Source organism: Catharus ustulatus, chromosome 7 (genome assembly GCF_009819885.2).
Source record: "Catharus ustulatus isolate bCatUst1 chromosome 7, bCatUst1.pri.v2, whole genome shotgun sequence".
Taxonomy (NCBI): Eukaryota; Metazoa; Chordata; class Aves; order Passeriformes; family Turdidae; genus Catharus; species Catharus ustulatus.
The window spans coordinates 13,914,435-13,930,115 of NC_046227.1; the positions used below are offsets into that span (position 1 = coordinate 13,914,435).

Here is a 15,681-nt window from a genome sequence, read left to right on the forward strand (position 1 = left end):
TGCACTTCTTTTATGATTATGTCACATACAGAAAAAACATCTTACCAGAGCCTTCCTGTGTTTATAAATAAAGTCTTCTGGGGAGTGGGCCCACTTAGGCAGGAGAACATCATTTACCACCTCTTTTGACATTTGAAGCTGGCCTAAGTTAAAACCTGGTGAATAATTCAGAAAAGTTTTAGAGTTGCTACAAAATACTTCAAGTAGCTTGAGTTCTCAATAAAGATCAAAAATCATTATTTTCTCAATGCAAGAGAAGGATATTGAAAAATTCTTAATGTAAATCCTTAATAACCCTACCACTGACATAGGAGGTTAAGTTCTGTTCTGCATGCTTGCAATTTCAAATTATAAAGGATAACAATTATCCAAAAACATCTAAATGATTTTGAAGTTTAAGTCCCAACCATAAAAGTAATAATAATCTTTTACAGATCCATCTGTAAACATATCTGCATTTGCTTTACCACGACTAAGAGTCCAAAACACTTCAGTAAGATTATTTGTAAGAAGGGAGTTAGTTTAAATGGTTATAAAATCAAGGCTTTTACGAAGTCTGAAAATCTCACCAGCTATCATTGAAACAACCCTAAATACTTAAATGACTTGAAAGTGGGACTTAGGAGTTCCCAATTTTTCTAATTTAGAACTCCAATAGATTGTAGCAGCACAAATATACAAATCCATTTTCAATTTGTGCAAAGATAGAGAAACAAATCACTAAACAATAAATGTGAATTAAATGTCTAGGAGTCTCATGTCAGAATGCAGGATACTGTCTCTTCAATCAGCATTATAATAATTGCAATTAATCTCTTAACTTTTGCTAAGTATTTAATCAGTATTAACTATTATTAACTTTTTCAAACATCCAAATGAGCATCACTGATATTTTCCATTGGATAAACAACACTATTTTTAGCCATCCTTAAGCCCATAGCCTGAATTTTAAACAATGTTTAGGCTGCTGCTTATCACAACTGTTATCTTCACTCAACAGTTTGAAGCCAGCATCATGATTAATATCTACGATTACACCATAAAGTTAAAATAGTAAGTGTTCCTCAGCATTCACAAATGGCTGTAACAATTCTTTTCTGAAGAATACAGAAAGTTTTCTGTGAGAATTTTCTTAGCAGTCAGTTTACCATTTTGATTTTCCAGGAATTCTGGAAAGTAGAAGAACTCTGGAATAAGTTCCTTGACATCATTGGGGTTGTCCATGAGTGCTTGCCAGGTAGCAGGAATAGAGTGGAACTGTCTGTCAGCACAGTCAAATCTGTGGATCAGAAAACTCAGGTTAGACTTTAATGACTCCCTCAGTAAAATCCCAAGTAAGAAGCAGGAAGGAGCTGCTTGTTTGCTCAGCATACCTGCCACTCTGAAGCTGGATATGAAGTGTTGTGAAAGGCTCTACCCGAATGAGGTAATGCATGACACCAGCAGCATTTGAGTAATGTGTCCCGTAGTGAAATTTGTCAATTATCCCAAGAGGATCCTCAAAATTCTCATATCTAAAAAGAGAAACCTTTATAAATACAACTGAGCATTATAGTTGATTTACATGTGGATTATGCTTATTCCAGGCAAAGATTCAGAAGCAATGACCATAGCAATCTATAAGAGAAAAATACATTGAGTTCCATCAAACACAAAGATTCCAAATCTTACTTAGAAAGTCGCTAGGAAAAAGATTGCTGAAAGATCAGAATGTAAACCAGATGAAACCTTTGCATGCCTTTTATACTCTTCCCTAGACATTTGCTATCAGCTGTCAGAAACCAGACAAAGGGCAGACAGGACTGATGACTTTATACAACAGACCAGACCCCACAACACTACAATGAATATTTACTAGTGAATAGACTTATGATGGTTTCCTGCAAGATTTAGGAAATGTGTTTGACTCTGTGTTTCCTGCAATATTTAGGAAATGTGTTTGACTGTGCAGGATGCAGAAGAGAGATCTTTTTCACACTCATGCCCATTTCCTTTCCTACTGGCAAACTCACTCCATCATGCCACCATCTGGCTGATACGTTCCTCAGCCTCACAAGGCTGGGAGGAGAAATTCTAGTTAAACACACTTCTAGAGAACCCGTTTCATTACAGTCAGGACAGAGCCTAATCATTCAAAGGAAATTCTCCATGTCAAAAGTTTTCAGAAGATTTTGGAAGACACCTGACTGCAGTCTGTTGTGATAGCACACTCTCTCCCCAGAGTAGCAAACAAGGAAAGATCATACACTGCTGTGTGAGTGTAAGCACCTGTCATTTGTACCACAGAGGACTTGCTGAAAGTCACTTGAGACACATTTTATTTTGAAGATAATAATCTATGCTTGAAAAAAGAGGAAGCACAGATTTGGGATCAATGCTATCTCTTAGCATAGGCAGCACTACTCAGCAATATGATTTCACATTCCTTATCTTGAAGCAGACATGGGACACATTATGTCTTTTCAAGCTGTTGGGCCATTAAATTGTTTCTACATTCTTTCAGTTTTTTATCTCCACAGTTGAGAAACTACTGAAAATTTGCAACAGTAAGTTTTGCCCTTTCACTGCCATATAATATAGTCTGAATGCAGCAGGAACAACAAACCAACCACATTTGCAAATGCATCTTATGTCATAGAAGCAGCTTCAAAAATTTCACTGTTACAACTTTATTTTTTAAATGTAGTATTAGCCTGGAGGCTTAGAAAAGACAAAGAAATATAACCAAGTGTTCAAATACATACTTCTCCTTCACAGTCTTAGCATTCTTCTCATTTACCACACCTATGGGCTTGGACAGGTCCCTAAATACCGCAGGATTGTTCAGGTCCAGTTCTTCTGAGGTGTAATCTCGTAAAATCCAGGGAAACTAAAAAAAAAGTCAAACATCAGAGATTAAAATACATCTTTCAAAACAGAAAACACACATACCTTTGGCAAAAATTTAAAAGTTAACTTCTTAATTACCACAGGATATTGAGCAAGGTCATTGTAAGTTCTTCCTGCCATGGTGTTCAGCTGAATAAGGTAGTCAAAGTTGGATATTTCTCTATTCACCCATTTCTGAAAGGCAAAGAAAGATAAAATGGAATTCACTACATCAAAGATAGAATTATTGCAATTACTATTATACGCTTTGTCGGTATCTATCTACCAGACGATAGCACTGGCAAGCGAAAAGCACAAGACCACAAAAATTCCATGCAACTCCAGACTCAATTTCTCATATTAAAATTTATTTTCCCTTTGATTCAGTGATTGTGCTATGTTTCATTGAGATCAGGTCCTGATTGGTGACCGTACTGTATCAAATACATAGCAACAGACAATTAGCAGCCTTGGTAAGAAGGAAACGAAAAATAGGAAGTAAGAGAAACAAAAAGAAGGCAAGTACACAGGTACTGATAAAAAGGAGAACAGAACTTTGAAATCCATTAGAGCAGTAAGATCAAAATTTATTTATAAATTCTTCACCCATTGGTTAACAGTGCAGGTTAACAACTGGCAAACCAAGTTGTCTGTGCACCTTTGTTTGCTCCATTATTATATTCTAAACCAAAGAACAGACATAGCTGTGTTCAGAAGGGCTCAGCATTTGTCTGTAGATTGATGGAGATGTGTCATGACAGATATTTTCTCTATGTAAATATACAACTCAATAGTTTTCATTGTTAGGAAAATAAAGAACCAAAGTATTTCCAATATATTAAAGTTATTTGCAAAGTTTTCTCCCTCAGAGAAAACAATCTTGGCATAAAGAGATGGAAGATAAAAATACATTTACTATATTTAAAAATTTATCTGTGTTTATGGTAATATGGAAATTTTTACTTTTTTTCCCCAATATTACTAATTCCCACTTAATCTTCATGTGGGTTTTGTTGAAAGCCCATCATGAAAAGACAGCAGGGAAAATTATTTGCACATCAAAATCACAGACTAAAACCAGAAGCAAATCTGCCACAAGTTTGATATTCATGCTAAAATGCCTACCAACCACATCAACAGAGCCTGGCTATACCCATTTACCGGTCTGTAAACACAAATCAAACCATCCTAAAAAAGTGCATGTGAAAGTTCAGGGGCCAGGCTGAAGGCACAGAAGTTGGCAGCTGCCATCTAAACACTGGGGGACTCCTTCAAACAGCAGAGGAATTCTTTAGACCATTTAGCTGAGGTCTCATACCTGCATCAAACCTGACGCTTTGAAAAGTTCCTGTGGAGATCTGGTCCCAGAAATGTTTGGAGAACGCAGTGACAATATCCGACTGTACACTTTGTTTCGTACCTGATAGAAAACAGCACTAATAAAACAATATTCTGGAGACTGAAGCTGACAATTAAGCAACTTATCTGCTAATTAAAATGTGAAATAAATAGGACACAGACTTCAAGTACTTCAATCTCTTGCTGTTTAAAACATCTGGGCATGGATGGGTAGGACGTCCTTCACATCAAAACCAAACCACACAAAATTTTCTAAGAGTTGTTCATCAACTGACCTACTAGTATGTAACTCACCCTAAGTTCTGAAAATTATCTTAGTCCCTCACAAAAAGGATCACTGATATTACCCAGAGGGGAAAAAAGTTCACTACTCTTTAACCATGGAATATCAATAATTTCCAATGTTGCTGTAAAAAAGAAAATCCCCCTTGATTTCTAATTAAGTTTGTTCAGTCTTTGAAAAGATGGGTTTCAAAACATTTAGATTATTACTGATGTGATTTTAGTTGTATAATCATTCTGTATAACAGAGAGACAGAAGAGAAAGGAGAATCTTGTTTAATCTGTCTTCACAATTAATCAGTTTCTATATGCCAGTCTAGTTTTCCATGATGACTATGTAAAGCAAACCTTTTGCTATTAGTGTTACAGTATTAAGAAAGGCATCAGACTCAAATACAACTACTGATCTTAAAATTGGTCTTGTGCTTATTATATAAACCCATGAAATTTAGAAAACCCATACCTCCTTATTGAAGTTGAGGAAGTAGTTGGTTTGATCTGTAAGGAATATCTCCAAAGCTGACCTCCTCAGGTTGTACCGACGCAAATGGATCTCTCGAATTTGGGAAAGGTGCCATTTGAAATCAAAACCTACCCCTAGGAGGAACACTCTGTTTATTCAGTTGGAATACATATGAAAAAAAGACCACTTTTCATACAGACACAGTGCAGTACCAGCTATAGTCACCTCAGTATTATTCCTAGAAAAGGAAAGTCTCATAGCTGACTTGATTACCCATTTTGTTAGGAAAATATTAACTTCAGATATTGTTGTCCTAAAAGAAATGAAGTAAGAAATATCTGATGGAATGTAGAATTTGCTTTTGGTTTCTGATTAAAGACATAATATAAATGTATTCTGTCTTTTACGTTTAGATTTCCCAAAGGTTGAACATTTTAGTATAGTGATTTGGAAAATTTTACTATTATTTGTCCAGCATTTCACTTCAGTGTTTTCATAGCCAGCTGTGTATGTTCTATTGAAGTTCCCTAAATTAATACAGATGATTAATGCTTACATACCACTACTTTTTAACCAATGCATGAGTAAAACATTGTTTTTCAGGGAGAAAAGAGAGGTGCCATTTACAAAGCAAATTAGAAGTAGTAACTTTTTTTAGTCATCAGGATTTTAATAAGTTATTTTGCAGAAATAAGAATAGTTAATCAATTTATCAGCTCAGAAACTACAGTTCCAGATTCTTGATTCTGAAGGGATCAGTCAGCCACTAACCATCAAGTGCAATATTGATTTTAAGTACAGAACAACTTGTCTCTTTACAATTACTTTGATACTCATTTTCTAAACAAACTCAGTCTACTAAAAGCAGAATGCTGAACTACACTGAAAATAAAGAGATATTGATCATGCTTACCTTCCTCTTTCTCAATGCTACCATCAAAGAAATAGATGTGATGGGTGGTGACCTCCAGCCTGCCTGGTATCACGTCAATTATTGTAATGAGTTCACAGTCTTCAGACAATATTAACTTTTCTTTCTGACTTTCCTCATCCTTCTCATCCCTGCAAAAACACCACTAAGTATTACAGGGTTGGGTAGATTACACTGTTGATTAGGTCCTTGGTAAGAGTACAGTTGAGAAAACAATCAAATTTGAATGCCATTAAAACTGCAGCATAAACAATTATATAAAGCTCCTTTCATCAGCACTCTTGTGTGTTTCAGAGTAGACCACAAACATGATTTCACAGCATTGCTCTTCAGTCTTGGTATTTTGGTCTCAGGCACAGTGGACTTGATTTCATCTGAAGTACGAAAACATCAGGCTGCATTTTCCTTTCTTATTTAATTGTTACACGCTTAAGTTCTCTGGCCCAAAGCAGACTGAATTCCAGTTGCTGTGACTAAAGTTATCTTCAGGGTTATTTTGTTATAATCTACAGCAAGCATTTAATAACCTTTCAAGCACAAAACGTATCAGTAGCACTCAGAGTGCCAATTGTCTATTGGATTTAACAGCACAGATACACATAGATGCACGTATAACATGACCAATTAATGAAGCAAAGCCCTTGCTCTCCTCCCTCAACTCCCTTGCCCCTGCTCTCTCTCTCCTGGCCTATTTTTTGGTTGCAGTCACACAGGTGACATGAAGGAAGCACAGTAGGCCTTCCCTCTGGAATACTCTTAAACATAAGGCACTCTCAAGCCCGTAAATGCCAACCACACAAATTCTCATGCTATGCAGTCGACAGTGGAGTGAGTGACCATGGCAACTACGGACAAGAGGCACTTCCAGTCTGCTCCATGTCCTTAGAGGACAGACTGCCTCTTGAGAATTATAGTTAACACACAGAGTAGAAAAGCCTCGACAATACTGTAGTTTCAGCCCACCTGTGAGCAGTGAATCACTAATGGAGTCTCACAAACATCTGCTCTGCCTTCTTGTCTCTGGGGCTTTTCTTGTCTCAGTGGTGACAATGATAAATCCAACAGTTACTTTGCTGGTCAAAATGCCCTGGATTGAATTATTAATGCCAGACAAAGAAAGAGGGAAACTCTGGATGCTATTCATTTCCCAAAATAGTATCTCGCTCCTTATCCCTAGCACAGAAACAAATGACAAATGTTTATCCTGTTCTACTTACAAATTGGAACTGGCTGCTGTGTCTTCTTCCGGTAGTTCCAGAATATCATCTTCCAAGTCACTCACTTTCACCTGCTTCACCACCTCCAGAAGCAGAGACTCACTAGAGAACTGTGTCTGGTGCACACCTAGCATAAATAGATAACAGCTCAGAACTTTTTCTGCTACAATACTTTTGGAAATCTAACCTACTAAGCCTACCTTCTACAGCAGAGTGTTAGTTTTAAACAAGTAAGAAGCAACCATGCTTCTTAAATATTTTTGTGGTTAAGCAGATCACTAAAAACAGTCCTTGAGCTACACTGAAAATTATGACAGCAGAAAGGGAACACAACAACTAAAAAATTTAACTACAGTAATTTCACGAATACAAGCCACACCATTTTGACCAAAATTTTGGTGGAAACCCAGAAGTGCGGCTAGTACTCCGGGGCGGCTAATATATTAACAATATTCTAAAAGCTGCCAACACGGAAGTGAGAGCCCTCAGCAGCCCCAAGCCAAGTTGGAGCCCGGCCAGCCCCGGCAGAGGTGGGAAAGCCTGGCAGAGGCGGGGCCAGTGGTGCAGGGGGCGGGTGGCAGAGCCCGGGCCAGCAGGGCGGGGGAGCCCAGCAGAACCGGGGCCAGCAGTGTGGGGGAGCCCGGCGGTGCGGAGGCAGCAGTGCCGGCCAGGGCGAGCAAACGCGGCGGCAACGCAGGTGGCGGGGGGGGGGTGAGCGAGCCCGGCAGCGGCAGCACCACCCGGCCGGCCCTGAGCGGCTCCGCTGAGCCGTAGCGCCGAGCTGGGCCACCCGGCCCCGTCAGCAACCATAATTGGGCCGAGCCTGCCTGGCCCCGCCCCGAGCCAGTAAACCCCGCTATGCCGCGATCCTGTTACTAATTGGCAAATTTGTGAAAGTTGCACACGGATCCTCGCTATGAACGAAAGTGCAGCTAATATTCAGGTGCAGCTTTTTTATTGACAAAGTTGTCGACGCACCGGAATTGTTGACTCCGCACGGCTTGTATTTGTGAAATTACTGTAATTCTAATGTGGACACTTACAAAAAAATATTTTGCAATATTTTTCCAGACACTGCCAAAGCATGCAGTTTTTCTAGAAATGCACTGCATTTGCTTTTTGGTTATGTGGGTTTACAAGAGTGTTTCAGTTTTTTTCAGTTTTTTTTGTTTGAGCCCTGACAGCCAATATACCAAACTTAACAGTTACACCCCCAACAGCAGTTTAGCACACTTCTAAAAAAAGCACTTCATATCTACACAGTTTAGTCAAAATTCTAAAAGGCTTTGAACAAACACTGCTTACTCTCATCTCTTTGCTTCTTTCTTGAAGAAATAATCTCATACTAGAAAGTTGTATTACTTATTTTAAAACAAAGGAATTAACTTTTATTTACTGCACAACAAAACCCCACATTTCAATGAACCAGGGCAAAAGATATAAAGCTGCTGTTTCAAGTCAAAGAACCACTCTCGTATTATAGATTTTACTATAGATAACATAAAGAAAAATCTAGATTTAAGTATCTAGCGTATACTGCTTATTAAACACAAAGAGGAACGTAGGTATCTTTCTTTGGTAAGAACTCAAGTGAGATAGCAAATACAACTTTACCTAAATTATCTCTCAGGTCACTAGCATCCTGATGAGAGTTGAAGTTGTAATTCTGCACTAGTTTCAGTCTCATACGTGAAAAATTTTCCACACTTGAAAGTTTCCAGTGAACAGGACGTTGTTTCCTAGTGAAAAAAAGTTCATAAAAACAATCTGAATAAAGACCTACAGGAATGAACTGATTACAAAAGAGTGCATTTTTAGAAAAACACTGGTCATCCACTTGTACATTATAAAAAAATGAAATAGTAAAATTCAGTTTATTGCTTTTGTTTCACATTGCAGCTCTGATCACCACCATTCCATAAACAGTATTTATTTTCACAGAATTAGCAAGGTTGGAACAGATGTTCAAGTTGATCAAGTCCAGCTGACAACCTACCACCACCACAATCACCCCAAAAGTATTCCTAGTAAGAACTCCCCTGACACAACTTGAGGCCATTTCTCTTGTCACTCAAGACTGTGCATCTCAAGCATGGTTACTGCAGTCAATCTGACCTGGTTTGAATCACATGAAACAGTCATGTGAGCAAATTCCCTTTAAGTGTCACACACAGCTTAGGAAGTCCAGTCTCACCTTTCAGCCCAAGGCCCACGCTCAGAGAACAAGTAAAGCTGGGCTGCTCTCCACTGTCTCAGCGTGGCTGTGTGCTGACTGCTGAGCTGTTTGAGCATGCTGTTGTACCGCAGATTCTCCTGCCGAGCCTTCCTGCTGAATGGCTCCACAAAGTGCTCCTGAAAGACCAGGGCAAATAGATCTAGCACTGAATTAATTCAGACCTTGGAAAACAGTTTTCCAAGAAATCTCATAAAATAAGAAGAAACTGAAAAGATTAAGCGATAAAATTCTGAAATTTTAAGGCAATACCCAGGAGAAAAAATTTTAAAAGCTTAGACCTGGAAGAAATAATGCCAGACTTTGATTTAAAGATGTATCAGTGCTGAACCTACACTAAGGCAAATTTTCATCGTTAGAAAAGCAGCCAGTATTAGAAATCCAACTATAATAGGTCGGCTTTTTCTTAAATTCTGGTATTCTAGAATGTGACTTTCATTGTATTTTTCCTTTAGCTACTTGAATAAAATAGACCTACAAGTTTTGTTATTAAGAAAACAAAGAGACATGTAACTTCACTATGATATTTCCTGTGATTACCAGTTAGCTCTAATGCTGAAACTCAATCTGGACCTTATATAGAAAGGTCAGTTTAGAAGCAATATTTCCACACATTAAATAAGAACTGTTCACTGTTTTAAATATTTTAATTGAATTGAAATAGGGTTAAAGAAAAATCCCAAACAGCTGATAATGGAAAACAGATTTTAGTAATTCAAAACACAAATCAAAGACGATGCAGCTTATGGCTAAGCATATTTCCACCTTGCAGTACAAAAAAGAAGGCCTATTGAAATCACTCTGATTGTACATAAGACTCTTAATAGACAGAGTAGAATTAGAAAGCATATCCTAGAAGTGCATATAGTCCCACTGCCCATAAAATCTTAATACAATTAACCTGTTTAGAATTGAATTACTTGAACTGGATCATCCTGGAATTCATTTTCTCCATCTTTTAGAAGGCAACTCTTGAGAGAGTACTTTTAAGACAACCTTGCACTCACTGAAAACCTTACCTGAAATTTAAGCTTACTTTCTCCTCTTTCCCGGTCCCGCTTGTGCATGTTCACCATAAATGCTTCATAACAATCTTTCCAATAAAGTGCCATCTGCTCATTATCATGTCTGAATGAATTCTCTTCATATTGCTTCATATTTGGAATAATCTGGTTCCACCAAAGCAAAATAAAAAGTACCATATGATTTCTAAATGGGTTCCTCTGCTTTCACAGCTGAAAAGAGGGAGGAAATGATACAAAAAGAATTTACTACTTACATATTTGTCAATATAAACTTGCCACTCATCAGATCTACAGTATTCTTGAAAGTCCTCAAAGAAAGATGGGCTGCCATTGGTAGGAGGCAGTGAAGGAAGGTGCAGGTTCATAAAGAGAAGTTCATAAATCTTGGATACCAATGTCCGAACAAGGGGAATCAAAAATGAGTAAGTTTCTGTCTTCTCTTCAATTGACCTACTCAAAATGCCTTCCAACTTCCCCAGGAGGTAGCAGGCTTCAGGCTGGCTCTCAATTACTTTGGTCTGAAGGAGGGTGTTTAGTTTGGCTGCTGCCATAGCACAGACCTATGAAAACAAACAGCAAAAAATGAATGTGATTGTCCTCGAGCACCCATTTTTTTTCCTGCCATTCCTGCCTGCATATTCCCATCCTCAAACAGAAGCTCTCTACCTCTTTCTTGTGCTCTGGAGGTGGACATGGACAGGACTAGAGTAAACCTGCAAAAGGTAAGAACCAATAAAACATCTTCTCAACAGAAGGATGAGGGACTGCCACAGTCATGCTTCACTGGCATGAGCAGCTCCCCCATAAATCACACCAGTTGCATCAAATGTGCCCTTAAAACTCAAGTACCACTTGCAAGAATTTGCAACAAACCTGTAAGTTGTCTTGTGCAATGAATCCAAGGAGCAGCTGGACTTGCACCTGTGAAAGCCTAATTGCTTCTAGGCCAGCAGAGTACCAGACTGACAGGCTATCCATGAGAGTCACTAGTTCTTCCAAGAGCTATTACAGAAACAGAAAATTTGCATAAAATAAATAAAATAAAAGGAAATAAAAGTAACAATAACTAATCTAGCTGGAGACACAGTAATTTTAAAGACCTGAAGAAGAGGCTGTGTTCATATTTGTAACTTAACTAAACGCAGAAAATCATCCCAGAACACTGCAGTTAAACCAGCAATTTAAAGAAACTCCCAGCAACAAAAATCTATCTAGCTCAGTACAATAAGTCAAGTATCTCCCCTAAATAAAGCATATATATATAAATGTGTGTGTACAGGGGGAGAGAGAGAATATACATATGCCTATTGTTTTTCCTAAAGTTAACTCCAGTAAATGCCATATCCTTGGAAAATGTAAAAGATTCCACTCTAGGAAGCATTTCTTTCTGTCAGTACTTAGATAGCAAAAGTGATATAAGCCTTGAGAAAGGTGGATATTCCCAAGGCAAATGGCACATTTCACTATACAGATGTGTTTGTTTAAACCTAATACACCTTGACATATTCTCTAACAAGTTACTTGAATGCTGACTGAAATATCCCACTTAGGATATTATAGTGATTTAAATGCTCCCTGGGCATAGTGGAAGATAATTTATGAAAGTACTGTTATTTTCAATTCAAAGTTGGCAAGAGACACAACTCTCATCACTCCAAAGTTCAGCTCTTATTTCCAATTAGAAGGCAAACAGAAGCCAAAGCTTTTAACAAGAAGAAACTTTTTTAAAACAAGCAATTTAAAGCTTTAAATTATGTTTACTTATAAGGAGGCATTTGGAGAACAGCATAGGAATTAATGTTAATGACTCCTGACATTACACTTTATTCTTAAAGAAAGTAGTCTTTAAAATATTTTTAAGGATTTTTAGGAAAATAATTATGGTTTCCATATAATCTCTCTCTCCTTTTGCTTAGAAAACTTGAAAATCAATGGGAACTCAAACAGCGAAGGTAGCATAATCAGTAACAGCATACATAATTGCTGAGATAAATTATACATTTTGAAACTCCAGTATGGGTCAAAACACAGAAGTGACATTTCCCAACTTGCAACCAAGAGCAGAGATTTGGCTCATCTGTCACTCAGGATGCTCAGAGTCTCATAAATGCTGATAAACAATGTAAAATATGCTTAGGCTACAACTGCTGCTGTGTCATTAGCTTTTACATTTTCTATTTCTCCAGTCCGAAGAAACCTGGATTCTCAGTAAAAAGTATGACTTACATGCCTATCTAATTTGCAAAATTAACTATATTCCCTGAGGTAAATATTCACATTTTTATTCATGAAGGGACTACCATTCTACTATAAATCCTTACTCTGTAATATCTGTGGTTTAAAAATGTATGACTAGAAGGGTGACAGTGTCCAAACCAACAATTTTCTTATTACCATTTCAGCCTATATGCACTATTTCCATTATGCCATTACTGTACCTTTTCTGTCCATAAATTTGAATTAATTAGTCCTTCTGCCTGCAGGAAACCTTGTACAATTAGCAAGAGCTTGAAGGCATTTTCAGCATGTGTAGGGAGAGCTTTTGAATCTCTGTTATCAGTGACTGACCATTCTAACATCTTCTCCAGCAAGCTGCATGGAAAACAAAATCCCAGGGTAAGTATTACATGTTCCAAGTGTAAGTGGTTTTAAAAAATCCAATTAAGTATTTAATTGAATCTCTTAGTCTGTAGTTACATAACTGCCATCTTCTTGATAAGCCAGTGAGATAAAAGCGATTGAGAGACTCATGAAAACAGTGACAGTTTTAAAATGTTCTGGCCACAAGACACTCTTAAATAGGTACTGGAATATATTTCTGACAGTATGTGAGAGACATCATAGAAAAGTACATCTTGTTGGGAAACACCCACCCCTTCCCAGCTTCACTCATGTCTCTCACTTCTGTTTATCCTCAAAAGGGATGAACTGTACACTCACTTGAGTTTTATTTCATCAGAAGGTCGCAGCAACTCATTAGACATCCCCAGTTTGGTGAGAGCAGAGAACACCTGTCCTCTCTCAATCCATGCATCATCATCAGATTTTTCAATACCTTTCCACATTATACATAGCAGGATGTCTGTAAGTAACTGTATCAGTTCATTATCACTCCCCTACAAAAGAAGTGAAATATTTAAAGCCCTTCTAGTATAGAAAACCTTCAAAACATTTATTGTTCATCACAGTCCCTATGCTTTCATGTTTCAAATATTTCAAACACTGCAGTCTAAAGTCCAATTGAAAAGCTCAAGAAAACACAAAGAGACTTGGATTGCTTATATGATGCACAACAAGCTGTCTTTAGCCACCCTTGATTTTTCCACAGCAAGTTTACTCCATGCCACCTCTGGATGATAAAGGACGTTTAAATAAATGGAGGGGAGAGTCTGCAGGGCTTTTTTAGTGGTTTCTTGTTGGGAGGGGAGAATGGTTTTATTTTTTTGTTTGTTTGTTCTTCTTTTTAAAATACCAAAGCTATCCCAACTGGACAATCAAGAAAGATGACTCATTACAAAAGGAAGTACCCCTATTCACTATAAAAGAGCCATATTGTTTGCTTTTCTGTTGGATGACAGGAGGGACAGAAAAAAAGTAGTAATCATTCATTAGGGAGATTGAAAGAACAAGAAGAAATTTCCAACAGTTGGAGAAACCAGTCACATAGTTACTTACTCCTTGGTTTTCCAGTAGAGAAAGCTCAGCAGTGAAGCCCACATCACTTGTAACACCCAGCTCTTTGTCAGGCTGCCCAGAAAAGGGCTTTGTGCTCTCTGTGGGTGAAGGAGTGCTGGGCTGGCTGTCTGTCATCTGATTCCCTACATCAGCAAGTTCATAAGAGTCAACACTGGACAAATCTAAACTCAAATGTGAAGGATTACTGTGCCACAATTCTTCTCGGCCCTCTGAATTAAAAGACATCACTGCTGTGGATGCATCTTCCAGCGGCATAACAGAGAAATGGGCAGGGACATCCAGGGATTTGCTGTCGTCTAAACTCCACTGATCAAACAGACCATTAACTGATCCAAAGCTGCCAGCTTTCTCTCTCTCTGTCTTATTAGCTTGATGATTCTGAAACTCTTCAGTAGGAGGCTTTTTTTTCCTCTTCCCTGGAGGAATCAGTCCTGTTCTGCTTGAAGCCAATCCGGACCTCCGAGTTTTCTTTCAGGAACAGTCTAACCAAAGTGTCCTGCCAGCCCAGCTGCTGAGAAATCTGTTGTGCTGCATCCAATTGGGAATGCAAAAGGTGCAAAATCTAAGGATAGAAGATATCCCATATCTACACGTTAATTTTAGCTTGTAACTGCATCCATCTGGCTTTTCAATTAAACATTTTACAATCTAACAACTTTTTTACTTTTCTTACATTCTTATATAAAGAGCCATAATTGGCTAATGACAAGCAAATCAGCCACAAAGTAATTTTTCCTCATTACAAATACATATTTGAGGAAAAAAAGAAAAAAAAAAGGAAAAATTTCTCAGGAGTAGGGGAGAAAAGAAGCTATCAAACCATATTGGTTGCATATTTCATTGGCAACTCTTCTGCAACAATGCCTTCAAAAGGCAATTATCTCAATAAATAATCCCATTCACCCACAGTCTAAAAAATATTCCCGAATAGAAAATATGTTTCATTAGGAACTATTAAATAGATAAAATTAATAAAATTGCAGCTTGAAAGCTTACTGATAGTGTACATTACAGTATAATTTCTTCATTTTGTGAAGCCTTATTAGACTATATGGTGTCTCACAGCTACAATTCAGTACTAATTCTAGTGATAAAAGCTTTGAGAAAACTCAGTAATTCAAGGAGCCTACTATCTCAAACCTGTAGCAAATACAAGCTATTTGAGAAACATGATAGAGGCTTCACTTTTTGTTTTGGCTTTTCAAAGTACTTGAGTACACAAAATTCCACAGTAAATGACAGATTGTTTTAGTTTTTAAAATAAACCATTGCTAAAGAAAACAGTAACAACAAATACTGCCACTGTGTTTTAAAGAAATAATTTCGTTATTACACTGTACAGTTTATAGGCTTGAAGGACAGTATTCCAGTTCTAAAGAAGACAACTAACCTTTCTACAGATAATCACTCTCATGTTTATATCTGATCTATGAGCCAGATACACTACAGCTAGAAGATCTTTATAATTCACAGCAGGATCTGTAGGGAAGAAAGAAAAAAGCTGCTATAAACAGTATCACACAAGAGAATGTAACCTATAAATATTTTAAAATTGCCTTGGAAGTTATGACTGCATCCAGGGATAGTAGAAGTAACAAACTTCAGAG

The 15,681-nt window shown here is 37.6% G+C and overlaps 1 protein-coding gene across 1 annotated transcript in view; it reads right to left on the reverse strand.

Annotated features, from left to right (window-relative positions):
- NBEAL1 (neurobeachin like 1) overlaps positions 1–15,681 on the reverse strand; it is an 80,501-nt gene that overhangs the window by 18,729 nt on the left and 46,091 nt on the right. The window contains 19 exon segments of the mRNA XM_033064802.1: positions 46–155; positions 1,149–1,279; positions 1,374–1,514; positions 2,745–2,869; positions 2,968–3,063; positions 4,187–4,288; positions 4,973–5,106; positions 5,886–6,034; positions 7,121–7,247; positions 8,735–8,859; positions 9,315–9,472; positions 10,373–10,522; positions 10,633–10,938; positions 11,252–11,380; positions 12,817–12,970; positions 13,319–13,494; positions 14,054–14,467; positions 14,469–14,636; positions 15,465–15,553. Coding sequence (XP_032920693.1) covers positions 46–155; positions 1,149–1,279; positions 1,374–1,514; positions 2,745–2,869; positions 2,968–3,063; positions 4,187–4,288; positions 4,973–5,106; positions 5,886–6,034; positions 7,121–7,247; positions 8,735–8,859; positions 9,315–9,472; positions 10,373–10,522; positions 10,633–10,938; positions 11,252–11,380; positions 12,817–12,970; positions 13,319–13,494; positions 14,054–14,467; positions 14,469–14,636; positions 15,465–15,553 — 2,984 coding nt within the window.